We start from the raw sequence: 27,065 nt of genomic DNA, 5'->3' as shown, positions 1-27,065 counted from the left end.
TGCGGGGCAGGCAATAAGAATCATAGAATCATAGAATATCAGGGTTGGAAGGGACCTCAGGAGGTCATCTAGTCCAACCCCCTGCTCAAAGCAGGACCAATCCCCAATTAAATCATCCCAGCCAGGGCTTTGTCAAGCCTGACCTTAAAAACTTCTAAGGAAGGAGATTCTACCACCTCCCTAGGTAACGCACTCCAGTGTTTCACCACCCTCCTAGTGAAAAAGTTTTTCCTAATATCCAATCTAAACCTCCCCCACTGCAACTTGAGACCATTACTCCTTGTCCTGTCCTCTTCTACCACTGAGAATAGTCTAGAACCATCCTCTCTGGAACCACCTCTCAGGTAGTTGAAAGCAGTCATCAAATCCCCCCTCATTCTTCTCTTCTGCAGACTAAACAATCCCAGTTCCCTCAGCCTCTCCTCATAAGTCATGTGTTCCAGACCCCTAATCATTTTTGTTGCCCTTCGCTGGACTCTCTCCAATTTATCCACATCCTTCTTTTAATGTGGGGCCCAAAACTGGACACAGTACTCCAGATGAGGCCTCACCAATGTCGAATAGAGGGGAACGATCACGTCCCTCGATCTGCTTGCTATGCCCCTACTTATACACCCCAAAATGCCATTGGCCTTCTTGGCAACAAGGGCACACTGCTGACTCATATCCAGCTTCTCGTCCACTGTCACCTCTAGGTCTTTTTCCGCAGAACTGCTGCCTAGCCATTCAGTCCCTAGTCTGTAGTTGTGCATTGGGTTCTTCCGTCCTAAGTGCAGAACCCTGCACTTATCCTCATTGAACCTCATCAGATTTCTTTTGGCCCAATCCTCCAATTTGTCTAGGTCCCTCTGTATCCTATCCCTGCCCTCCAGCCTATCTACCACTCCTCCCAGTTTAGTATCATCCGCAAATTTGCTGAGAGTGCAATCCACACCATCCTCCAGATCATTTATGAAGATATTGAACAAAACCGGCCCCAGGACCGACCCCTGGGGCACTCCACTTGACACCGGCTGCCAACTAGACATGGAGCCATTGATCACTACCCGTTGAGCCCGACAATCTAGCCAACTTTCTACCCACCTTAGAGTGCATTCATCCAGCCCATACTTCTTTAACTTGCTGACAAGAATACTGTGGGAGACCGTGTCAAAAGCTTTGCTAAAGTCAAGAAACAATACATCCACTGCTTTCCCTTCATCCACAGAACCAGTAATCTCATCATAGAAGGCGATTAGATTAGTCAGGCATGACCTTCCCTTGGTGAATCCATGCTGACTGTTCCTAATCACTTTCCTCTCCTCTAAGTGCTTCAGGATTGATTCTTTGAGGACCTGCTCCATGATTTTTCCGGGGACTGAGGTGAGGCTGACTGGCCTGTAGTTCCCAGGATCCTCCTTCTTCCCTTTTTTAAAGATTGGCACTACATTAGCCTTTTTCCAGTCATCTGGGACTTCCCCCGTTCGCCACGAGTTTTCAAAGATAATGGCCAATGGCTCTGCAATCACAGCTGCCAATTCCTTTAGCACTCTCGGATGCAACTCATCCGGCCCCATGGACTTGTGCACGTCCAGCTTTTCTAAATAGTTCCTAACCACCTCTTTCTCCACAGAGGGCTGGCCATCTACTCCCCATGTTGTGATGCCCAGCGCAGTAGTCTGGGAGCTGTCCTTGTTAGTGAAGACAGAGGCAAAAAAAGCATTGAGTACATTAGCTTTTTCCACATCCTCTGTCACTAGGTTGCCTCCCTCATTCACTAAGGGGCCCACACTTTCCTTGGCTTTCTTCTTGTTGCCAACATACCTGAAGAAACCCTTCTTGTTACTCTTGACATCTCTTGCTAGCTGCAGCTGCAGGTGCAATTTGGCCCTCCTGATTTCACTCCTACATGCCCGAGCAATATTTTTATACTCTTCCTGGTCATATGTCCAACCTTCCACTTCTTGTAAGCTTCTTTTTTATGTTTAAGATCCGCTAGGATTTCACCGTTAAGCCAAGCTGGTCGCCTGCCATATTTACTATTCTTTCGACTCATCGGGATGGTTTGTCCCTGTAACCTCAACAGGGATTCTTTGAAATACAGCCAGCTCTCCTGGACTCCTTTCCCCATCATGTTAGTCCCCCAGGGGATCCTACCCATCCATTCCCTGAGGGAGTCGAAGTCTGCTTTCCTGAAGTCCAGGGTCCGTATCCTGCTGCTTACCTTTCTTCCCTGTGTCAGGATCCTGAACTCAACCAACTCATGGTTACTGCCTCCCAGATTCCCATCCACTTTTGCTTCCCCCACTAATTCTTCCCGGTTTGTGAGCAGCAGGTCAAGAAAAGCTCCCCCCCAGTTGGCTCCTCTAGCACTTGCACCAGGAAATTGTCCCCTATGCTTTCCAAAAACTTCCTGGATTGTCTATGCACCGCTGTATTGCTCTCCCAGCAGATATCAGGAAAATTAAAGTCACCCATGAGAACCAGGGCGTGCGATCTAGTAGCTTCTGCGAGTTGCTGGAAGAAAGCCTCATCCACCTCATCCCCCTGGTCCGGTGGTCTATAGCAGACTCCCACCACTACATCACTCTTGTTGCTCACACTTCTAAACTTAATCCAGAGACACTCAGGTTTTTCTGCAGTTTCGTACCGGAGCTCTAAGGTTTTCTCACAGTGTACCATGGTCCTAGGGCTAGAGCAAGCACATTGCGGGTGGGACACTCGGGATTTATTATTACCTTGACTCGGGTCTGTGCACTGCAGTGTGGATGATAGAACCCTAGGTTTAAGCACGGGTTAGAAAAGCCTTAACGTAGGGTTTAAATACAATTTAGCCACTCAAACCCAGGGTTCCCTAATTTGGGTCATCTGACTTGAATCCCACTAACCCTGGGTTTACATTGCAGTGTAGATATACACAGTGTTTCTGAGCCCATATTTGAGCATACATACTGCATTGTACACCTGCAAAATGACAGGGCTTGGATCTAAGTCACAGCAGGACTCGGGCTCTAACCAAACCCCTTAGCAGGATCCTAGGCCCTGGGTCCTGAGTGCTTGCTTACCCAAGTCAGACTGATTGGTGTGTGAACTGAAGAGCAGCTTGGGCTCAAACCAGAGTCACAGCGCAGACTTAGCATGCAGTGTAGACATACCCTATAAAACTCCACAGCTCCACTACCTTTTCTCCTTCATAGCATATCAGGGTCAGACTCGAAGCGGAGTTGGGGACCCCAGCAGTTCTTCAGGAAAAAGAGAGAAAACTGTGCCAAGACACGCATCAAGAGTATAAGCTTTACATACTGCTGAAATCATTCCCTCCCCATTTATATCGGATATCGCAGGTCATCTCAGAATTCTGCATCACTACATCAGAATTCTGCATCATCTGCTGGCAGTTACTGTAGCTTCCAAACTTTGTTTTCAGCTGAGTTAGTTTTTTATGAGAAAGGTAGCACGACATGAGCAAGTGGTCAGACCTTTAAATTTCTCTAATCTGAAATCATTGCTTCTTTTAGTCATAACTGATGGGGCATCTTTGAGAATTTAGTATGCTGGTCAATTAATTTAACTTTAGGCACTTTAAGTAAATATGAAATGGAAGTCATCTTTCCCATCATCATTTGTATGACTAAACTTAGTGGGCACTTTTTACTTTAACTTCTTTTTTAATGTGCTATTGCATTTAAATTATTTGGGACAGATTCTCGTAAAGGTTACTCTAGTTTTATGCTGATGTAACTCCATTGATTTTCTATGGGATTACTTCCATTTTACATGGGTGTAATCTGGTGGAAACTCAGGTCCTTCAACCTTTCTATTTTTGCTAAGAAAAATAACTGGATCAAATATTATATGAGAGGGTGTGCACCGTAATAGCTGCAGTGCTTGAAAAATACAGGTGAAATGAAAACACATAACACATGGCCTCCTTTATGTCAGTGGTAGCACATATGCTTGGTAATTCTATTGTGTCCCACTACAATAAAAGCAGGTGATGTTGGCCAGGAGGGAACAATTTCTGTAAAATCTCATAGCTACAGTATGTTTGCCAGAAGCTTTGCTTCAATTCAAGGCAAGTTTGAGGATCTAGTGGAGGCTCACTTTCTCACAGCCTTTAGAGCGGTGGGCAGGGACTCAATTACATGACTAGATTCTGTCTCATATTGGTGCATCAGCACTGCCAGATAGGTGTATCCTTTCTGATGGCTAGTCAATCAGTTAAGCCTAGGGATGTTTGTGCATAGTGTTTTAGCAGCGTGGGGAACACTAATCCTGCTATCTTTATTCCAAAATATTTGCAAATTCTCTAACAGTTGATTATTTATACATTAACCCTCAGTTTACATTTCTTCCAACTCATAACCATCCATTGTAGATATAATGTTGCTGCTACTTGCTCTGTTAGGCAGGAATTAATGTACCAGAGCCATGTAATTTATACATGCTATTTTGTTGAATCTATCCGAATAGAAATTGTATTGGAAAGGCACACCGCTCTTTTACTCCATGAACAGAGACCGTAGTGTGTGTGTGTGATATAAAATGTGACTCTGCTGCATTAATTTGTACTTAACAGAACAAGTGGCAAAAACATTATATGCATGCCTTTGGTGTCATGGATCAAGGTAACTACAGCAGTCACCAGCAAATCTTTGATGTGATTGAAATAGCACTGTTCTGTGTTTTTTGAGATTGCAGGTAAAGTTGATTTGTAAGCATAGAGGAGAACTATGACATTGGCGTAATAGAAACCTTTGACTACATGGATATTTTGCAAATACCATTAAAAGGACATCCAAAGAATCAAGGATAAAGGACTGATTTACGAAATTAGGATCAGCTTGTACATTTCTACCTTTTTAAAAATGACTGAGACTACTGAACTGCCATTCTTTCCTGAGAGACAGTATTACACTGCAGGCAGCTTGTACCACTTAAACATGCCCAATTGCAATAACTATTATTTGGGAAATAAAGACACAACATACAGCCTTTTCACAGAATTTCAAAATTCTCATGTCAAGTTCTAACACATATTACAGAGCTCTCGCTGGCAAATATTATTAAAGCTGTCATTAAAGACCTCCAAAAGTCTTAACTGCAACTGAAAATGTTTTCAAATCCTCTTATCCCAAACATACCAAATCCCACTGTTGTTAAATCTGATATTTTGTGAATTTGATACTACATGGTTTACTGGGGGTGGAGGGGAGAGATTTTGTGGAATAACAGATCTACAGAAAGGAAAAAATCAAGAGCACCTCTTGTCTTCATACTGTCCAATTCCAGGATTAGAAGGCACAACAATAATGCTAACCAATTACAGCTCTGTCTAGGTCATGTGCTATCTGTAGCTGAAAAAAACAAGATGGCAGATACCCTGGGTTATTTTAATTAATTTAATCATGTGACTAATTGGTCTCTGCTGGGTTTCTGTGGTAACTGCTTCCTAAGTGCTGATGGGCAATTGTGTTAAATGTAGCTTGGAAACTGCACGTAGGGTGCAGTGCCGTATAGAGAGCAAGGGGAATTGCACAGCTGTGCTTGGAAGGTGCGCCTGCTGAGGCCCTGATTATCTAAGAGCAGAATGTTTACAGCTGTACTGTCCTCTTTGCTTCTTTGTTAATAAGTTTTTACATCAGCTTTTTAAAAGAATATGCTTATAATGCAGAATATCTGGGGTCTTTCTTTCTCTTCTGTGTGTAAGTAGACTATATAAACATAGATAATATGCAAACACATGTGCGCAGAGTGTATATATCACTAAAAACAAAAGTATAGCTGTATATAGCACTGTGTATGTAAAATGGAGACTACTTTTGTGTGCACAGTATGACCCCCCAGAAACTAGAATGTCTTATTATTGGTGTCTGTATTCTCAGGTAAACCCATGTGTGAACCCTGATAGAATTAGATGTGAAGATGCTTTCTTCAACTGCTCCTATGTCTGTTGGAATATTGTCATGAATAATACTTCATCCACACAGATCACACTTAGCATGGAGTTCTGCAGAATGATACAGAACATTGTATAAAGCTGGCAAACATGAAAATGACTTGTACAAGTCATTCCTTGCTTCTTGTGCTGAATTTTGTAACACCATGAATAAGATGTTGTCAGACTACTGGGTCCAAACTTAAACTCACATCTACTCCTATGATTAATGTAACAATAAGAATGGAAAGATGATTCATAATAGCAACCTAAATTTGCATAATCTCAATTGCACATAAGAAATGACTGTTTAATGGGGCTGTGAGTTAAACCAAGTTAAGGACATAGACAGGAATCTGCTGAAAACCTTAATGGTAACTTGCAAGAAAATCTAGGCAAATGTACATAAGGCAACATAATGATTTACTACAAACACAGAATTTTACAAAAATAATATTTGTCATACTGCACCCTAACTTTGGCATTGCAAATAATCAATTAGAGACTGTAATAAAGTGTGGCATACAAGGGGTGGAAGTTTGGTAGCTACTTTGTGAAGGATGAAAGTGTTGCATTAAGTAAAACAGAAGAGAGTTGCTGGAATGGTAGAGGAAGAAAGATATGTGTAACATGGCTCCCCTTTGTGACTTAATTATTTAGGACCTGGGGCAACTTGCAGAGTAAGAGGCTACTCGATGTTGCTAAAAGTAGCAGAATCTGGCTTTTTTTTTTTTTAAAACTTAAATGAAGTTTAAATAAAATGTCTTATTTTCCTTTTGCTGTTGAAGCTGTGTTAGATGTACAAAAAAAAAAATACCCTACCTCCTCCACTTGCCTATTAGGCTTCACTGATGACATGAGTCTTTTGGTGAAATCCTGGTCCCATTGAAGCCAATGTGAGTTTTGCCATGGAATTCAGCAGGGCCGGGATTTCACCCTTTGGTTTAACGCTATAGCTAGTTATTGATATGTGAGTTTATATTTTGATCTGCAATTTAAATTTAGTTCAGTAAAATTAACTGTAAATGTTTCAGAGAAATATACCTAAAGGAAATACAATCAGAATTAGTTGATTTAGAAACCATATTGTACACGGTCTAAAAACACTGGTGCAATGATGTTTTGTGAAGTTTATTTATGTGGATTGAATTTTTTAATATTACACAAATAGCTGAAATTCCTGATGCCATAACTTATAAACTGCACCATATTCTTTATTATAAAATGTAAGGCATAATGGAAGTGCCTGCACATTCCAGGGGCCTTAGACATTACGTTTGTGCTGAAATATCTAGGGACAATAAGATAAAGTGAGTTGAAGATGGTGCCTCCTCTTATAAAAACATTTACTCAACACAGTGCACAGAGTTCTTGTGAGCCATTTATCTATGATTAGAAATTATATGAAACAATTTCATTTAAGCAACAAAAATAAAATAAAAACAAATTTTCCAGTGACGTTGTATCAGGCCTACTGCTCCTCCAGATCCAATGTAAAGTAAATGGAGCAATTACAATTCATATACTGGGCCAAAATCACAGGTGGCGTAGGCAGGCACAACTCCATTGACTTGAAGAGTTATGTCTGTTTACACCAGCTGTGATTTTGGCCCACTGAATAGGACACTTCTGTTGACATTTAGATTATGTGCACAAAGTCCTTCATGCTTGACATACCATCACTAGAACCGTTCTGATTAGGAACATAGGATTCACCATACTGGTCAGACCATTTGTCCATCTCATCTGGCAAATTGCCTCTGACAGTGGCCAACAACTGATGTTTCAGAGGAAGGTGGAAAAATGCCCCATAATCTATTAACTTGTAAAATGCATCTGGGGATGATCCTGGCAGGCAACAGCTCCAATGTATGGGATTTGGTTCCTGTTATTGTCTTAGCTAGCCTAGCTATAAATTATGTTAATGGTCATCAATATATTCCACCTGTTTTAAAGTCAATCTCACTACCTAATTTAATGCCTAATCCAACTCTCATTCAAGTCAATGCAAATACTCCCATTTAATTCAATGTCTTGGGGATCAGGCCTTTCACTACGACGTGTGGCCGTGAATTCCACAGGTTTACCTTACAGTCTGGTGAAGTACTATTTCCTTTTTGTTTGCCATATACTACCCATTTAATTTTCACAGCAGCATGGAAGTCAGAGATAGAAAAGACCATATAGCCAATTTCCCTGCCAATGCAAGTTTGTTCCCTAATGTACATTTTCTGGTGTTTTGTCCATTCCAGTTTTAAACATTCCAAGTAGTGGGGCTTCCCTCATGACACTATATCATGTGCTAATAGATCTAATCCCAATAGCTCAAAATGGGAAAAGACAAGCTCCTCACCTTTTCTCTTAAACCCACTGATCCTCCTTCTCTCTTGATGCAGACACCACCATCCTTGTCATTAACCAGCCTACCAACCTTGAGATTGTTTTTGACTCCTCCCTGTCTTTTTCTCTGCACATTTAGACTGCCACCAAGTCTTGCTGTTTCTTTCTCTGTTATACCTATTACAATAATCACCATCCCTTCCTCACTTTCCTATAGTTTAATGCTTTACCACACCCTATTTATCTCCCATTTAATTACAGCCACTTCCTCTCTGGCCGCCTCAATGTCTAATTTATTAGCCACTATCATCCCCAAATTCAGCATCACTGTCCAGATTTCTCCCTTTCACTGAATATCAGTTTCACTCTAGTTTTCCCTACATAGTATTAGCTTGCACTTTTCCAAGCTGAAGTTAATTTAGTTGCTTTCTGCCAATATTTATACTTTCTTGAGGGAATTGTTCTGTGTCCTCATTTGTGTTTGCAGCTCCTCCCAGTTTAGTATCATCTGCACATTTTATGAACATGCTGTCTTCTCCCTCTTAGAGACCATTAATGAAATATTAAATAAAACCAGACTTAACACAGGTTCTAAGGGCACATCCCTATCCATAACATGATGTGATGCTGTTCATCCTCACACTTTATTTACAGCCCATGAGCCTGTTTTCAGCCTGATTTGAATTAATCTCAGGGCCAGGTTTCATGGGATGCCATATTAAACGCTTTATTAAATTCCCAATATATTACACATCCTAATTTCCCTTCATCAGCTAACTTCGTAATTCTATATATAAACAGAAATCATCGTTGTCTAGCAAAACCTACGTGCTGCTTTGCTTGCGGAGCTGTTATCCCCTGTTTGTGTAGTTTAACTTCCCCCCCCTTTAACACTTGTCCATTATTTTATATGGGATGTAGGCTGAATTTATAATGGGCCCAGATCCAGGGTGTAGTGCTGCTGTTTTGTGCTGCTCCAGTGGAGGATAGTGGCCCTGAAGCTGGTGCAACTGGCCGCAGGAGGCTCACCACAGTCCATGGGAACCTCCAATGGTGTAAATCTAGAATAGTGTTCCTGGGCCATTCTGCTCCCTCAACTACAGTTGGCATGGCAGTTGGGGCGGGGTGGGGGGGTTGCCAGGGCTTTCCTATGGTTCACTGATCATCAATTAGTTGGTCACTTCCTACACCAAATTATTAATAAATATATTCAATAACATTGATCAGAATAGGTACTCCCTGGGGTACCCCATTATGATCTTCTCTCTGCTTTGAGAAGCAGCATTGAGTACAACTCTTTGTTTCCTCTTGCTTTTACTAATTTTGAAAATACGGCAAGATTTTGCTCTCACTTCATGGTTATTTTCCTTAATTGTCACGATGATGGTGATGATAACCTTTCCATTTACATGTTACTGTTCATTCCCAAAAATCTCAAAATACTTTACAGAGTAGATCTAGAAGTCTCACACGAGGGTGCCTAAATTAGACACCTAAGTTTACATGTATGCAGAGAGAGCACTGGCCTGGGACTCAGGAGACCTGGACTCTATTTCTGGTTCCACCACTGGTCCACTGGGTGACCTTGGGAAGTCACATTAGTTTCTTTGTGCCTCGGTTTCCCCATATGTAAAACAGAGGTAATGATACTGATCTCCTTTGTAAAGTGCTTTGAGCTGTACTGATGAAAAGTGCTATATAAGAGCTGTCTGATATTTTATTATACATGTCAGTGGAGCTGTAAACACAGCTAGGGCTGGTCAAATTTTTTGTCAAAACTTTTTTACAATAGAAAAACGGAGGGATTTTTTATTAAATGAATTTTTGCAAAAAGTGTCTGCTGTCTGTGGAAATTTTCAATTTTTTGTCAAAGGACCAAACACTCAAAAACTGAAATATTTCAGCCAAAAAACAAAATATTTTTTTTTAACTGATTTGGGTTTTTTGGCACTTGAATTTTTGCCAAAAAAAATCTAAATTTTCCATGGACAATTAGACAAACTATTTTTTCGCCATTTTCATCAAAATTTTCTGCAGGGACAGGGTAAACCATTTTTCAACCACCTCTAGACTCAGTACCTCTGGAAATCAAGCAATTTTTATTTAAATTGCTGAAACTGTGTTTAGATACCTAACTTTAGGCATCCAAGTGTGAAATTTTTGTCTGCATACACGCAGTAGTGCAGAAATGCAGCCACCTCTTGTGTGGAGGACATCAACCAACTGGTGTACAGCATGCTGTTTATCAGTATGCTCAACTTTATGAAGGACTTCAACAAATGCCAAAATCCAAATAAGTTATGTCCTCTGATTCACCCTTGTCTACTATGTTATTACATTCTAAAGCCCAATTTCTCCTTACAGAAGCAATGCTGGTTAGAGCCTATCTGGTTATAACTAACCAAAAGCTATACTATTCTGTTATTATATAAAATAAAAATAAATTAGACTCTCAACTGGATTTCCTACAACCAAGATGAAACTCACCAATCTATAATTCCTTTCTCTTTTTTTTTTTTGAGAGATAGGCACCACACAAACAACTTTCAAATTTTCAGAAACAGTTGTCTGTTTTAATAATATATTGCATATCCTTGTCAATTTCTTTGCTATTTCACACTTCTATTTCCTTAGGAACACTCGGATGAATACCATCTGGTCCTGGTGATTTACTGCACTTGAGTTTCTGAAGTTGCTCCACAACTTCCTCCTCAGAGACTTCAATTTCTGTTAAGGCCACATTCTGATTTCCTGTGAAAAGTGCCCTTGGAATAGGAATTTTCTCATAATCTTTTACTGTAAAGGCTGATGCAGAAAATTAATTTGATTTTTCTGCTCCTTCACAATTTCTGACTGCCTTACTCACCACTTGGTGGTTGAGAGGAGATAGTCTCACACACTCCTTTCTTGCTTCTATTGTGATTAGATATGTCCTTAATTTTCGAGATAACCTTATACATTTGTCCTTTAGATCAGTGCTTCTCAAGCTATCTGATGTGGGGGACTGGCAATTTTTTTTTCCAGTGTGCGCGCAGACTGGCAACCGATGGCTCACGGACCGGTGCCAGTCCGCTGACCGCCACTTTGAGTAGCACTGCTTTAGATCATTTCTTTGTCCTCTTTATTTCTAATGTATACTTTGGTATATTTGTGTTCTAATCTACTTATGTTGCTTATGTAGAATTTCCACTTTTTTGAAGGATGTCTGTTTTGCCTTAAATGTGCAAAAATGTGGTATTTCCAGTACAAATGCCCCAGGGCCCCCTTAAGTCACTTTTCCCTATTTAAAAAAGCAAATGTTTCTCACCCCTCTTGGTGTGTGAAAGACCCACAGGAACAACAAGTAAACTGACTGACTTCAGGCAAAACAAGGAAACTATACACAAAGTACTCTCAAACATACAAAAGACCTGATCCGAAGCTCATTAAACACAGTGGAAAGTCTTCTATTGACTCCAGTGGGCTTTTCATGAGGCCCAAAGTAAGCAAACTGAAAAGCAGAGAACATTTTTTTTTTCTCTAATCTCTTGTTACACTAATCATAGGTGTTATTTGTGACAGTAGTAGGTAACAAATTTTCTGAAAGGTGTGATTTTTAAGTTGACGTTGTCCCTTTAAGCTTATGTACTTCTCCATTTAACCATGCCAGATTTACTCTTTCCTTTTTACTTTTTCTTTACTCAGAGGTATATGTACCATCTGTGCCTCTAATATGGTGTTCTGAAATAGCCTCCAGAGTGATTCAGTGTTTCTTTTTTCTTAAACTTTCTTACTGTTAACCCTTTTCTTCACCTCTGTGGTTGAAAAGCAGCCTATTATTGTACTGATCATTTGCTCCTCCAAACCACAATGTGCCACTCAACTATTTAACACTGAGTAGTTAAAATCAACAATTATTATTGCATTGTAAGATTTCACTATTATTTACTCTCTTTCAATATACTGACTTTCTTCTTGTGTTTTTTCCTAACCTGGAAAAAATGTAGCACACTCCAACTGTAAGGGTTACGATTCTATCACCTGAGATTTGTAGCTAAAGAGATTTCACCCCACGGTCATCTCTACTTTGCAGTGATCTTTCAATAGTATCTAAATGGTGGCCTCCTTTCTGATAATCTCAATTACTCCTTCTAGCCTAAACTTAGTTTTCATGACCTCTCTTCCATGTCATTAGTATAGATGTACACCACAGATATGAAGTCCTGGAAACTAAGTTAATACTGAAAGGGCTCATCTAGACTGTTTCCACTACCTACACTGAAGATCCTACCTCAGGATCAATATCCAAATTAGTTGTTACATGGGTTCCTGCTGCATTGCTCATGCAAGGGCCAGACAGAATTCTAGTCCCTGTCCAGACTAGTCCCTGCTCTAACTCCTAAAATACATGGAGGAGAAGCTCTAGTTTCACTCTCTCAAGCTGCATATACCAGCCAACAGAGCTGACCTTCACCTGAGTAACTTCATCTATTTAAATGGAATTGCATGGATGTATATGGGGCAGAATTTGGCCTGACATTTTCTAGTTAGGGAGTAAAATAAATCCAAAGCATCTGAAACCACACAAAAAAACAGATTTTTTTATAACTGTGTCTAAAAATCATTAAACAGATGAGTGCCTTTACTTTAGATACAAAATTGCATCCAGGCTGATGACTTAAAGCATATGTTTACGTTCAGTCCAATTTAAATTCAAATGGATGAGTTATAAATGCTTGAGTTTGTAATAGAGAACATCCTGTAGCTGAACTTAGCTGACCCGCAAGCACTCTTCTACTACTAACGGACTGATGTTCCAGAGCTAAAATAGTTGACATTTTTGAAGCTTTTACCATATAAAACTTTCCTTGTTTCTCCATCAGGTTTGACACTTACAGATCCAGCACTGATTGATCTTACAGGGCTTGGCCTACTTTCACTTGCACCTTTCTGTTACTTGGTTTTCCTGTTATACCCCTCAGCATGTCAATTTTACCCACTTGAACTCCTTACACTCATTCAGATTCACTGGGTCAAATTCTGGGCTGATGTGTAAGGGCTCCCCTAGTCTCATTGTAAATCAGTAAAGGCCTGTAGTCTTAGGCTAAGGGAGTGTAACTTTCACACATAAGGGGCCAGAAGGTGCAAGCTACATCACTTGTTCCTTTAAATCGACTTAGAGTCCCATCTTAATATGGCCCAAGTATCGCAAGGAAAAATATTTCTCCAATTCAGAAGAAACCTTACATCTTGGTTTCTAGGTTAAAAAAGGTTTCAAAAACATTTAAAATTAAGGACCAGATCCTCAGCTCCATTGACTTCTATCTCTCCAGTAGAAATTGCTACTAGAAATTGCTGTGGTTTTAACTAATGAGGATAGTATTGAGGTCTTGACACGTGCTGTTGGAAAACTTTAAAATTGGAAATGACTTCCACCTTCATCTGAGTTCAAGGGTTTTACACCACTTTTCTTTTTAGGGTTTTATGCTGATGTCCACCACAGCACTATCAGAGCAGGAGGCTACAAGAGTTTCACTTAACTCATGTGCTCAGTAAATTGCATTATCTCAAACATTTTCCAGAATTCATAGTATACAATGGGTCCCATACACAGCATTATGGCTAGTCCAATAATAGTTTTCAAAAAATGAGTTTGTTGAACTTTTTTCAATAAATATAATTAAACTACTTTGTTTCAATATTTGTCCAACTTAATGAGCTGAGTGACAAGTTAACTCATAAATTAATTCAATAATTTATTCAAATAGCATGATATTTTTAAAATAGAATATCTGATTTAATATTTTCTGCTTTATTTGCCCAGCTCTTCTCAGTACTAATGATAAATGTGTACATTGAGAATAGAGAAAAATGCATCAAATATACTCTGTGCACATTAGATTTAAATGTCTTTGCATCCATCCTAAGTTTTCATCATAGTAAACAATATTTTCTATATTGAGCCTGAACTGACAGAGTGGAAACAGAGCTGAAGACTGCAGTCTTATATTTCATATGATGCTACGGTAACCCGAACTAATCTGAGCTGATGCGAGTTGAGATACTGGAACAGGGGACGAAAGCAATGTGTTATTGAACAACTGTCTCTGTCTAACTAAAACATAACTGAGCCAAAGAAGTTCCGAGGTAAAGTGAGGCTTTTTGAGTCATCTGGACTTTGAAATCAAAAAATCCCACAAGGTGATATAATAAATGTTCTTGGCAGAGACAGTGAAGCCTGTCTTGCCAAACTTCTTAATGCAGCAAAATATACATCCGTCACCCCCACAAATTCCTACTCCATACACATTCTTCTTGAGAGGTTTAAAATACTTCAAGTAAGCATCTCAGTAAAATTAAAATAACAGGAATGAGAAGCAGGGTTTCTTTCTCAGTCACTGTGAGAATGTAGCCAGTAAACAATGGCTTCTTCCATGTTTTAATCTTCATTATTAAAATGTCATAGTACCCTCATATTTAAATCTGTCCCAGCTGCTAAAAATCACATAGACCTAGTGTATGACAATGATAAAAGCTTATCCAGTCATGTCATAATGAAATTACTTCGTTGTTACATGTGTACATAACAAAACCTATTACTGGCAACACAAGCACTTTAGCTGTTCGGAAGTGATGTGAGGACACCTCAGATAAATGAGTCAACTCATTTGAATGAAATACCCATTGTCCAAGAGACAGTATATCTTGAACTCATAATTAACACATTCATCTCTATATAACCAAAGTAGCCAGAATGCAATATGACCTGAGATAATGTGATTTGGTGGTTAAAATTAAAAGCAAACACAGCTTTTAATTGGATTGCATACCTGCTAGTAATTCAGACAATGGGAACTTGATTCAAATTTATGGTATTAAATGGCAGCAGATGGACAGTAAAATGTCCATTGTTTGCAAACTGATGTGCACAGCCTGGCTGGCCAACTACCTTCATTAAGCCATTGGTGGCCTCAGTCAGGTGCTGGTGCATTTCTTCATGAGAGATGCTAACGCATTATACTTTCATGTTGATAAGCATGGGGAGATAATGAGTGATGGTACCAATGGGTTAATTTGGGATTTCACTCCTCTCTTCTAATCACAAGTAGAATCTTAGCCCCTTGGAAAGGGTTTTATCTGACTTCTGATCTTGTTAATTTAATAAATAAAAAAGCTGTAAATGAGATCTAGAGGGAAATAATCCCCACCCATCTTGATGACCCCACGCATCACTTGGTGGGACAGGAATTGCCTCATACCTCAGTAATCTGCTCCATTTTGGGATGCACTGTTCCAGACCTTTGGTCCCTATCCTGTGGAGCCTTCTACACTCCCACAGGCTCTTAATCTATTCTGCTCATGACGATTTTCTTCTCCCCTCTCTCCAGAGATTTAATCAAAAAGCTTGCAGTCATCCCCCACATTTTAAAATATTTCCTCTCCAAACCCAGTTTCCTATCTGCATTTGTTCATCAGTATTATATTATATCCTAACATAGCAATGGAGAGTAGTTTGGTTCCCCAGAGCCTTAGGAAGAATCCTTTGTTTCCTATAATGAACTGGAAACCCTGCTCTCTCTCTCTGTAAAGCAGCATCCCCAGTAGAAGCAAGACTGTGAACTACTTCTTAAATTACACTTCCCTACAAAATTTGTAAAGCCAAGCAACTGCAATTCCATGCTAACTGGGCAGACCACCTGCACTACTGTGACCTTTCTCAATACCTAAGTAAAACAAGGTGAATCGGCAGGAAAAATATTGATTTGCTGTTCATATTCCCACGTGTTTCAAAGCTTATGTTAGAAAAGGAACCTTAAAATGTTAAACCTGAGCTTTTTAATGTCAGGGGACATTAACTGCATTATATCTAGTGAAACAATTTCCAAAATTTTCATGAATGATAGTCACTTCACAAATAAAATTGTACAGATGTCTGGGGAAAAAAGGGAGCAGACAATTTTGTCATTATTCTTTGACTTAATAGCAAGATTGTTAAATATTTCTGATGCAGTTAGGCTGCATAATTAAGCCTGAAATCAAGAGAACTTTCTCTGACAATTTTCAGTATTAATTTGGGGGCAAACAATAGTCTGTTTACTTAGAGTTCTGTGTATTTTAATCATATAGTGGTATACATTAATTAGCCAACACAATTTGAAAGTGAAAAGAATTATCTAATGTAATATTACTCAGCACTAGATAAATGTGTATTACTTTTGACAGCCCCAATTGTTTTGCTGACACTAATTCTCAGTACACAACTGAGACAAAAATTTCCATAGTACAAAATGCATCATCTTCAGCATTTCATTCCAATGCTACAATGGAAATACCACTTGCCATTCCTTCCACCTTGAAGTGGCGGGAGGAGTAAAGCTAGATTCTCTCTTGTAGAATGATGCCATGTTTGCATGAGGGATGTCTGACTCCTCTGTCTCCTGAATGTATTACAGCCCTCTGGGAGATATGTTTTTAATGCCATATGAGCCTCACTAGGCAAGTTACCTGGCTACCTGTGCTACTGATTCATTTCAGGTATTGTAGATCAGTATTCCGCACAAGGAGAGAAAATTATAATTATTTCCATTTCCTTGTGCAACAAACTTTTAGTTTTTGATTTATGTTTCTTTGTTTGTTTGTAGAAGTGAGATTTGATTACGCTGTAAACAAAAACATTTATCATCTTTTTTTCCTGATTGTAAGGCAGTGCAAAGCAGCAACAAGGTCAAGTGTAATAAACTGCCTGACAATTTTGCACTCACTCTCTCTCCAATACCCTAGTCAAATCAAGAAAATCAGTCTCTAACATATCTATGTATGGATCTCGTAACCTGTATGAATTCAGTCTTCATTCTAGGTAGAGCCATTGGGTCATAATAAATTTGTTTTCTGACCCATTGATTCAATAAACTAATTTTAAAAATTAATCTTCTCAGGCTTCAGACTCAGTGGTCTAATTATGAATTCAATATTTTCTTTAAATGTAATATCCTGAAACTTGTGGGCCAGTGGGTTTGCAATGTGCTGCTGTGATTCTTGGACTTACATTGGCTAGTCGATAGAATGAAATCTATAAGGAAGGGAGCACTGGAACAGCTTTAACCCTAAATCTGTTCATTTACAAACAGTAGGATGAAAAACTCCCTTTCTTGCAACATTGCTTTTAATTGGTATTATTATGCACAACAGGTTATCATTATGCACTAGTTCACGGTGTACATTTGACTATGTATAGCAGACAAAACAGGAACAAGAGTTCAGATGCAGAAACAATCTAAACGTTTAATCTCTCTGCCTAAAGGGGTAGAAAAAATACGGAACTTTCTTTTATTCATTTATTATTAGTAATTTAGACAAGAGTCATATTGTGGTTGGGTCTCACTATATTTATCTGTCATATATACCTGCACTGCTGCTGGAGCACAAGGTTGAGGATTGCTACCCAGGTGTTGCTGTTCTAAAAGCCCTCTGTGACAAAATTCATGGAGAATCAATACATACCTATGACTTGGGCATACAGCAATGTAAGTCCATTCTATAGTCTTGCAATGATTCCTGTTATCCAGACCATTGCAACTCTTGGCAGGAATGGTACATGTGAGGGTGCAGGTGGTGTTGTAGTGTGCATGCAACTATGCACCTCCAACATACAGCTGCACATTAATGGTGCTTTTGTAGAGTTTGTGTGCCTTCCTTATAGATTTCATTCAATAGGGTGCTTTCAGCTGGTTTCCTCCCAGACTTTAAGCCAACTGGGAATTTGTAAAGAGAGCAGCACATCAGAGCCTACATTTGCCAAATGTATTGGAGAGGATTTTTGTTTTATTTAAATGCTGAGATAATCTTAATTCTATATGCAGCAATTGGTATTAAGATGTGTATAACTTGCATCATTATTTTATAATGTTTTGAGACATGAATGATGATTTATTCTTTACTGTTTGAACAGTCCTACAGTTTTAAGCAAGTGCTTATTATAGCAGTTCTTAGCCAGGGTGGGAGCGGGGAAGACTGCTTAATGCAATCCATTAGGAAATTCAAGCCTTAAATGAAATGACCACAAAGTCCTATCAGCTCACTGAAATACAGCAGCTGTACATATTTATTGTAATACAACACTATATTGTTGCAAAGATATGCTGTTTAAAACATGCATAAGGCAGGTGAAATGTGACCATTTTACTCCTGTTTGAAAAATGAGAAGCTGTAGAGTGGTGTAACTTTTCAAATACATAAATAAACATTAGACTCGTGGAGAAGACAGGTACATGGCCAGACTAGTAATAAGAGTTTAAAAGGTCATTGGGTATACCTGAAACTTTTGCAGCCTTGTTACTTGTAAATACCAGGAAAGGTGAAGAGCTGTTTAAACTAAAAGACAATGTTGGCACACGAGTAAATGGATATAAACTGACCATGAACAAATTCAGGCCAGAAATTGGATGAAGGTTTCTAACCATTAGAGGAGTGAAGTTCTGGAACTGCCTCCCAGTAGGAATTCTGGGGGCAAACAACGTAATGAGTTTAAAGAGAGGGCTGACAAATTTATGAGTGGGATTGCATGATGGGGTAGCTTGTGATGTGCGGAGCAGGGCAAAACTTGAGAGCCGTGGGGGTCCCTTCCAGTTTATGTTTTATGGCAGGACTTCAGCCAGTCACCTGTAGGGGTCAGGAAGGGATGTTTTTCCCTGCAATGTATTCTGTGGGGTTTTTGGTCTCCTTCCTCTGAAGCATCAGGGATGGCCATCATGGCAGACAGGACACTGGACAGCGTGGGAGAGTGCTCTCAGTAAGCATTCTCTCTCAGGTGCTTGGCTGGCTGGCTGGCTCTTGCTCACATGCTCAGCATCTAGCTGATCACCTTAAGAGGGGTCAGGAAGGAATTTTCCCCCAGGCCAGATTGGCAGTGACCTTGGGGATTTTCACCTTCCTCTGCAGCGCACAGAATGCGTCTCTTGCTGGGATTAACTGAGGATATCTCATTAATCAATTCCTTGCAATTGCAGGGGCATAGGGCATTGGTCCACCTCAGTCCCTCCTATTCTCTGCCTGCCTTGCACATAACAATAGTCTTCTGCGGGCTGTGATCCTTTGGTCTAATTTTGGTTGTTGGGTTAGGTGTACAGGTGCTGAGTGATACCGTGGGCTAATGGGAGTGCTTAATTTGTAATGAAAGAGATGCTGAAACTCAAACAATTAACTTCCAGGGATCAAGCGATTTTTTTTTTTTTAAACTTTCATAACTGACATGGCAAGCCCAGAGGTGCCAGGGCTCAAGCCTCGACACAAATTAAGCACTGGCTCATGGTATGCACAAGGTCACACTAGATGATCTGGTGGACCCTTCTGGCCTTAAACTCTATGACTTTGATCTTGTGCCGTGTTTCTCAAAATCCTGTTCTATTAGCTAGAGTGAAGTGAAAAATAATAAGGGCCTGCTGAACTCTACTGAACCTGCCTAACTTCAATAGCAGCATTAAAATTCCCTGAGTATTGCATCCTGTGCTTGTTCATATGGAACACCATGAATATAGAGGTGATAGAAAGTTCTAGATTTAAAATAATGTGTGGGCCAGGTTCAGGTCTCAGATTCACTCATGCAGCCACAGGCTCTCACAGGTGTAACCAAGGGCGGAATTTGGTCCTTTAACTTAAAGAAGGCTTTTAAGCAATGATCCAAATGCTGTCAATTGTGTTGCCTTGCCATGTCTTAATTCCTCAAGGCAAATGGGAAAGTAGGACACATGTTGATCCTTAATATTTACAGAAGAAAATCAGTTACTGTTGTGACCTATTTGAGAAAAGCGTAGAGCAATTTATTGTGGTGAAATGTGCATTTAAAAGAATAAGAACTTCTTTTGTTCTTGAGATCTATAGAAAAGGCTTAGAGGTATGCAGAGGTTTCTGTCTGAGGAGAGATTCAAAATATTTGGGACTGTTTAGTTTACAGAGGAGACAAACAGAGATGATATGATAACATATCTGATGCAAAGAATGAATGATACAAAGAAGGTATATTGGGCACTTCCCTTTACCCTTTCCTATAATACATGAACAAGGGAACATCCCACAAAACTGACAGGCAACAAATTTAAAGCTGGTAAAGGGAATATTTATTTACATAATACATGATTAATCTGTCTCTCTTATGGCCACAAAATATAATTGGATCCTATTTTCTTAGTCATAACAGGATGACACACTGATATGGATAATGACAACATCCATAATTACATTAAGTAGAATCTTTTTAAAAGGTTTTTTAGATGGGATATAAGCCCCCTGCTTCATGGCATAAGCCAAAGACTAACACATGGGTTTTAGGCCCCACTGTGGATTAGTAATTCCATAATTGTCCTCTACAGGATTTCTTGCCCCTTCCCCTAATGCATCTGGTACTGGCCTCTGTCAGACATACAGTACTGCGCTAGATGGACAACGGGCAATTCCTATGTTCCTGTGTGCTTCCTTGCTCAAGTAAATCCTGTCACTGGAAGCCAGGGGAGTTGCAGCTGAATAAGGAGTGCAGGACTGGATCCTTCATTACCCCAGAGAGCTTACAGCATGTGTGGCGTGCGCACACACACAGAGGGGTACTTCACTGTCCACGATCTGAACATCCAATTCTAAAAATCATCTTACATGAAAGAAATTTACTATTTTCATGTCAAAATGTGGAGTATTTTCGGTGCATTTCTCCCTACCCACCCCACATCCTCCAAATAAAAAGAGATAAACACTACACTTCACAGAAGCTTCCACATGATTGTTTAACTTGCCTATCTGCTCCAGTAAACATTATGAGCTTGATTCTCAAAGACTGCCACTAAAATTCCACTCTGCTGATTTTTACAACCTAATTCTTTACTTTTTTTTTTTTTTTTTGGGGGGGGGGGGGGAGAATGATGTGACCCAAATTTATAAAGGAGGGTAATTTGAAGCTACAATGTTTCTTGCATCTAAAATCCATTTTTTTTACTATAGATTCAAATATCAGATTGGGGGAGGGGGGATTATTTTTAAGATGACAGACTTCAAATGTTCTGCAGCACAAGGGTAAAATATGTAGGTTTAAGAAACAAAAATGTGAAGGATTTTATGAATAAATAAAGCTGTCTAGATCAATGAGTCTCACCCAAGGACTCCTCTATTACACTAACAAGTATCAAACTGCCATAGCTATTTTTAAAAAAAAGAAAAGGAGGACTTGTGGCACCTTAGAGACTAACCAATTTATTAGAGCATAAGCTTTCGTGAGCTACAGCTCACTTCTTCAGATGTTCACTTTCTTCAGCTGTAGCTCACGAAAGCTTATGCTCTAATAAATTGGTTAGTCTCTAAGGTGCCACAAGTCCTCCTTTTCTTTTTGCGAATACAGACTAACACGGCTGTTACTCTGATAGCTATTTTTGTAACAATTAAAAGTTGGTGTGTTTTGCAGCGGTGTTCCCTTTTTGTTTTTTAAAACAGAAACACCCTATATTCTGCTGCACAAACCAGCTGCTAAAATAAACTACAGGGCAACTTCAGTCACTGCACTTTACAGATTAGAATAATTTTTGTGTCATTTCACTTTGGGAAACTAAGCCAATATTAGAATTCCATTTTAACTTGAGATAAATGATCTTTCAGATTATTGGAAACATCCTCATGCTATGATAGATGGTTTTGTCACTGCTTACCCCACACAAAACACCAAAATGTCTGAGTTTTTTTAAAGCAATAAGTCCATAATTGTTTACATTTAAAGATAAACTTTAAAAGCATGAAACTAAGGTCCTGATCCAAAGCTCACTGAAGTCAATGGAAAGACTCCCATTGCCTTCACTGCACTTTGGGTCAGGCCCTAACTGCATATGCCATCGCCAGTGATCCTGCTGCTACTGAAATCAATGACAAAACTTCTCTTGACTTCAGCTGCACAAGATATAGCCACCTACCAAAAGTAAGACTTGTAGTTCTACCTCCCTATACACAGCTATGAAGATCCCTCCCCTAGTCTTACACATAGAGCAAATATAATAAGATTCCAGAGCAGAACCATAATTCTTATTTTATAGTGCATTATTAGTATAGTCTAATTAAATTCATCCACCCTCACAAAACTCAGGCATCAAGCTGAGGGAAACTGAGAAAACAGGTTACACATTAGTAAGGGGTGATAGTCCAACAGACAATACATATGGAAAGGTAAAGGGAACAGACAAAACCATAAGAACCAAAAAAAATATTTTTTGCTAGCTATGAAATGAAACCTGAGCTAGGCCTGTGTAGAGTTACATCTTTCTTTGGCTCTCTTACCTTGTTTCTCTTGAAGTATGCTCTTCGGCAAGCTGCAAAGCACTTCTCACTGCAGAAGCATTTCACTTCACTTCCCATACTCAGGGAATAGCGCTTGATTCCCACTTTCTGGCACCAGGCACACATTATTTGTACATTTGACACATCATCTTCTACAACAAAAATATAAAAATAATGTTTATATCAGATGCAAACACCAGACATCTATGCACTTAACCTCAGAACTCTATTGCAGTAACTTTGCCTTCCTCACTCTTTGTGAGCAGAAAGAGGCAGGCTTGTGATTAACTACTTGTTCCCTAGGCAGCTGGTAGCCTGTGCCAATCAGACCAGGAGACTGGCAGAACTTCTGAGATGGATGGAAAAGGTTATCTTAAAAAATGATGCATCACTGAAAAGCTCTGGAGGGCCTTTCGGCTTTTTAGCATGTTTAAGAAAGTGCCTAACTGTATTTTTTAAGCCAGTAACCAACATTAAAGACCAATGTAACTAATGCTGTTATATTCCCGTTACTTAAAATCCATTATCAAGAGCCTCGGAAAAATTCTGCTCAGCAACTAGATGATAAAATACTCATGGAAGCTACTGCACCAGAGCAATGTAATGAGGGCCCTTACAAACAGGATTCTAAATGGAATGTGAGGAAGGAAAAGGAAATATCCCATTTGGGTGTTGATTCCAAATAATGACTAGAAGAGAATGGGAGGAGGTTTTCTCTGAGTAAGACTGACACAAAAATACATATTTGAATGAGAGGGGAGTTGCCTAATTGTGACCCTAAAATCTCCAAAGCAATTCTTATTATGGTTGAGTACATTTGAACTCACCAAAAGTTCTCTAAGATGTGCTATTTGACCCTGTTTTGAGTTCTTCTGACATGTACGTGGAGATTTAACTTTTTAATATTTACATTAATTTTGGTGTTATTTCCCTGAATTTTAGGGAGATCATTTCAATCATTCAAAAGAAAGTGAGTGCAGCTTTGTACTCAATGCCATTTTCCTCACCTCATAGTCCTCATCCTCTTTCCAGTATTCTTCCTGTCTCTATTCTAATTTGATAAATATTTTCTAGCAACCATCTTGTACTGATTTAACCATTTCAGTTCTCTGGAGCCTCCAACTTCTTTCCCCAATTACATTCTTTGCCACTAGCTCTTTGTGCTGTTACCTACAGTTGTTTCTGTCTATCTAGAGTATGGAAGTACCTAGACTGTTGCTTTAAATTGGATTCATATAGTCAAGTGCAAGAAAATTCCCCATAATAATAAGGCTTACACAGCACTTTTCATCTTCAAATCCTGGCAACGCTACTGTGAGATCTGTGAGGTCTTATCCCCATTTTATGGAAGGAGAAACTGAACAGTTAAGTTACTCGTACAAAGCAATACAATAAATCAATGGCAAACCCATGATTTAGAACTAAGGATTCTATTCTTATATCCAGTCCATTAGACAACATGACTTTTCAGTCACTGATATTAACTATTGTCTGGTTTCTGCGGGGGGGAAATCCCCAAAAGATTAATTGTTAAAGCAATTTTCAGTCCAGGAGTGATGGGAAGTTCATGATTCAGAGAGCCAGCCATGCAGTCATCCCATTTCCCTGTAAAGGATTTGTTTTGAAGCAATGCTGTCATCATTCTGCAAAATTATTGGCAAACTAATTTTTAGTCGAGTGATTTGGCTCCTTCCCCTGGCTATCGTAACTCAGAACTACATGCTGCATTTTATTCACCTTAGCAGAGTAAATACTGCCAGTTTAATAATGTTTTTCCTTCCACAAATTGTGTTGTGCTTTATAGTTACAAATAAAATTGTACAATGTAAAAAACTTGACCTTTTAATTTGAATCAGACTGTACACCTTTAAAACTATATTGAAGGCCAAGCCATAATGTAGATTTGTGTTTAATATGCTATAATTATGACATTTTAGCACTTACTCTTTAGAGTGGGATTTGCCAAAATCTCATACATGTTCTAACATATTTGACATCAACGGAAATCAAATTACTTTGGGCCAAATTATAGCCAGCCACGCATGGGATCAAGAAGCTCACACTGGGGGCAGTTATAATTTTGGCTGCAGGATGCTTTGGAGTGCAGACTGGCAATAGGAGCTGCCTAGCGTTGTCATGGCCCCGGGCCTCCCCTGTGAACCAGCAGAGCTGTATTGGCAGCAGTACTAAGTACATCTATTCAAATGTGAGTCAAGAAGCTCTTTCCATCATGCTCCCCCACTGAGGGCAGTTTGCCTTAGAAAGGGCATTGTTTCTGAGAGAGTACAACTCCTTTCCCACCTTAGTGAACCTGTTCCTTTTAGAAGGCATCATTTTGCCCCGTTGAATTTACCTGGCAAGAGAAGAGCCGGGGAAGCAATAAAAACAAAGAGAAACCTCTTGCACCTGAAAACAGTAATGTGCAACATTAAAGTCACTGAATGTACTTCATATTTTCCCCTACCAATTTAAGAGTATTAACTCTTAGATTGTTCTACAATGCCCGAAAATGGAAGAGGTGCGGATGCTCCCTTTTGCAACAACCTTCATTAATGCAGAGAAGAGCTGAAAAGGGAACTCACCACCTGAGAGCAGAACTTACTTTCAAAGAGGCTAATTGCTGGGAGCACTCACTTCCAAAGTAGATAGGTGTTCTGTAACAATGTGGACTTAAAGAATGAGCACAAAATTCCAAAACATGAGTTTTGAAACTATTCCATAGTGTGGGCCACATCTTAATAGAGAGAATGTCTCCTGGACCACTCACCCACCTGTCTGTGAACAAACACACTCTCGCTGGTGATCAGGAAGATCACCTATCCACCCATTTACAATCACATAACATCCTTGTGGCAACAACAGCAATTGTTCCCACGAGAAAAGTAACCCTGGGGGGCTCAGTTGTACTCTGTTTTTTTGCAGCCATGCAGGTGGAGTAAGGCTCTCCTGTACCTCCTTGTGGGGCCACGTAAGGCCTTGCATTCAGCTCCTGGCAGAGAGGGAAGAATAGGAGCTGCCCACTCCCATATATATACTGTCCTCCTCTGTCTTAAATAAATCCCACTACAAGCTGCCCATCAAAACTAGCTGGGTACAAGGTGGGAGTGAATGCTTCATCCGTAAAGGACTAGTAAAACACTCCCACGCTCCAAACAGCAGTGGTGGAACTGTGGCTCAGGGATCTCTGAAGCACATGTCTCCTGGGACAGTGCAGCTAAGGCATCACCCTTTGCTCAGGGCTATACCTTAAGGCATAATCTTACCCTAAGAAAGTATATAATGTATTTTTAACTTCTCTTAATGCAATTTACCAGGTGGAAATAAGTAAGTAAAGGAGCCAGTGCCATGTGATCAGCTCTCCATGGACCACCAATGGGTGGGCCACAGACCACAGTCAGAGAATCTCGGTTCTAAAACAATGTATTTCTTTAGCTTTGAGCGAATAGGGCTGACAGATAAAGGTACACAGGATAAAATCAGGACAGGTGCAGAGCCAAGTGCTGTGGCTTATGTGGCAGGATATGTGGATGAAAGCTGGGGGCCAGATTAAAGTTCCTGATTTGTGCACATATTTTCTTCTTCTTCTTCTTTAGTTACAAGACTGTATTGAGCTTGTGAAAATATTTAATAGGAACCTTACATGACAGTATATTAACCTTAATGGTTGAACAAGTAGAGTACAACTTTTAAAACAGCTAATAGTTCAGCCACTTCTGTAATTATAAACCAAAGGCACTGAGAAATAAACCAAAAAATATCAATTAAGGTTTTGTATAGTAAGAAACAGAGTTTGGTTGTTTGGTTTTTTTTGTCTTATTCTAAAAAGAAACTGGAATGCTCCAAAAACTGTAGTTTAAGTCTTCCATAGAAGTCAAGATTCCCATAACTTTTTCACAGACCTTCATTTCATACTAAGACTAAATTCTTCAGAATTATATTTACCAGATACTTGCCCTTCTGTTAGAAAAATGTATCAATATATAGTATCTAGCACACTCAGTGACAAGAGTTTACAGCAAGAACGCAGAAAAGAAGGGACTCTAAAACTGAACATGTTCAGGAGGCTTGTCTACCCTCAATCTTTTCCAAGATTCTTTTATATGATTACATTAGGCCAGGTCTACAATGAGCATTTTTCCAGTGTAACTATACCAGTATATTATACTGACAAAGTGCTCCTCGTATGGACACAATGTATGCTGTCAAAACTGCATTTTGTATCAGTCTCGTTTATTTCAGACCACTTGTGCAAAATATGCTATCCTAGCAAAACCACAATTTTGCCAGCATGACTGCATCTACGCTTGTGGCTTTTGTGAGTACAGCTCTGTTGGTCAGGAATCACACCTCAGAGCACCCCTGACTGACACAGGTATGATAGTAACGTCCGTAGTGCAGATATGGCCTTCATATCATCATATTTTACAGTTGGTAAGACAAAGATAAAGTTAATTTTGGAAACTCTTCGATTGTTTTGCCAACTCTGTATTACTCCCGTGGGGTCCATTCCTGCCAGGTGTTTAGCACC

General features: G+C 39.5%; 1 protein-coding gene across 2 annotated transcripts in view; it reads right to left on the bottom strand.

Annotated features, from left to right (window-relative positions):
- SOBP (sine oculis binding protein homolog) overlaps positions 1–27,065 on the bottom strand; it is a 135,951-nt gene that overhangs the window by 86,270 nt on the left and 22,616 nt on the right. For both annotated transcript variants that reach the window (XM_073336934.2, XM_073336933.2), the window contains exon 4: positions 22,538–22,689. In XM_073336934.2, the coding sequence (XP_073193035.1) occupies positions 22,538–22,689 (152 nt within the window). The remainder of the gene's footprint in view (positions 1–22,537; positions 22,690–27,065) is intronic.

This window comes from Lepidochelys kempii, chromosome 3 (assembly GCF_965140285.1).
Source record: "Lepidochelys kempii isolate rLepKem1 chromosome 3, rLepKem1.hap1, whole genome shotgun sequence".
NCBI lineage: Eukaryota > Metazoa > Chordata > Testudines > Cheloniidae > Lepidochelys > Lepidochelys kempii.
The sequence above is the reverse complement of the archived record's forward strand: the minus strand, read 5'-3'. Positions and strand labels throughout refer to the sequence as shown.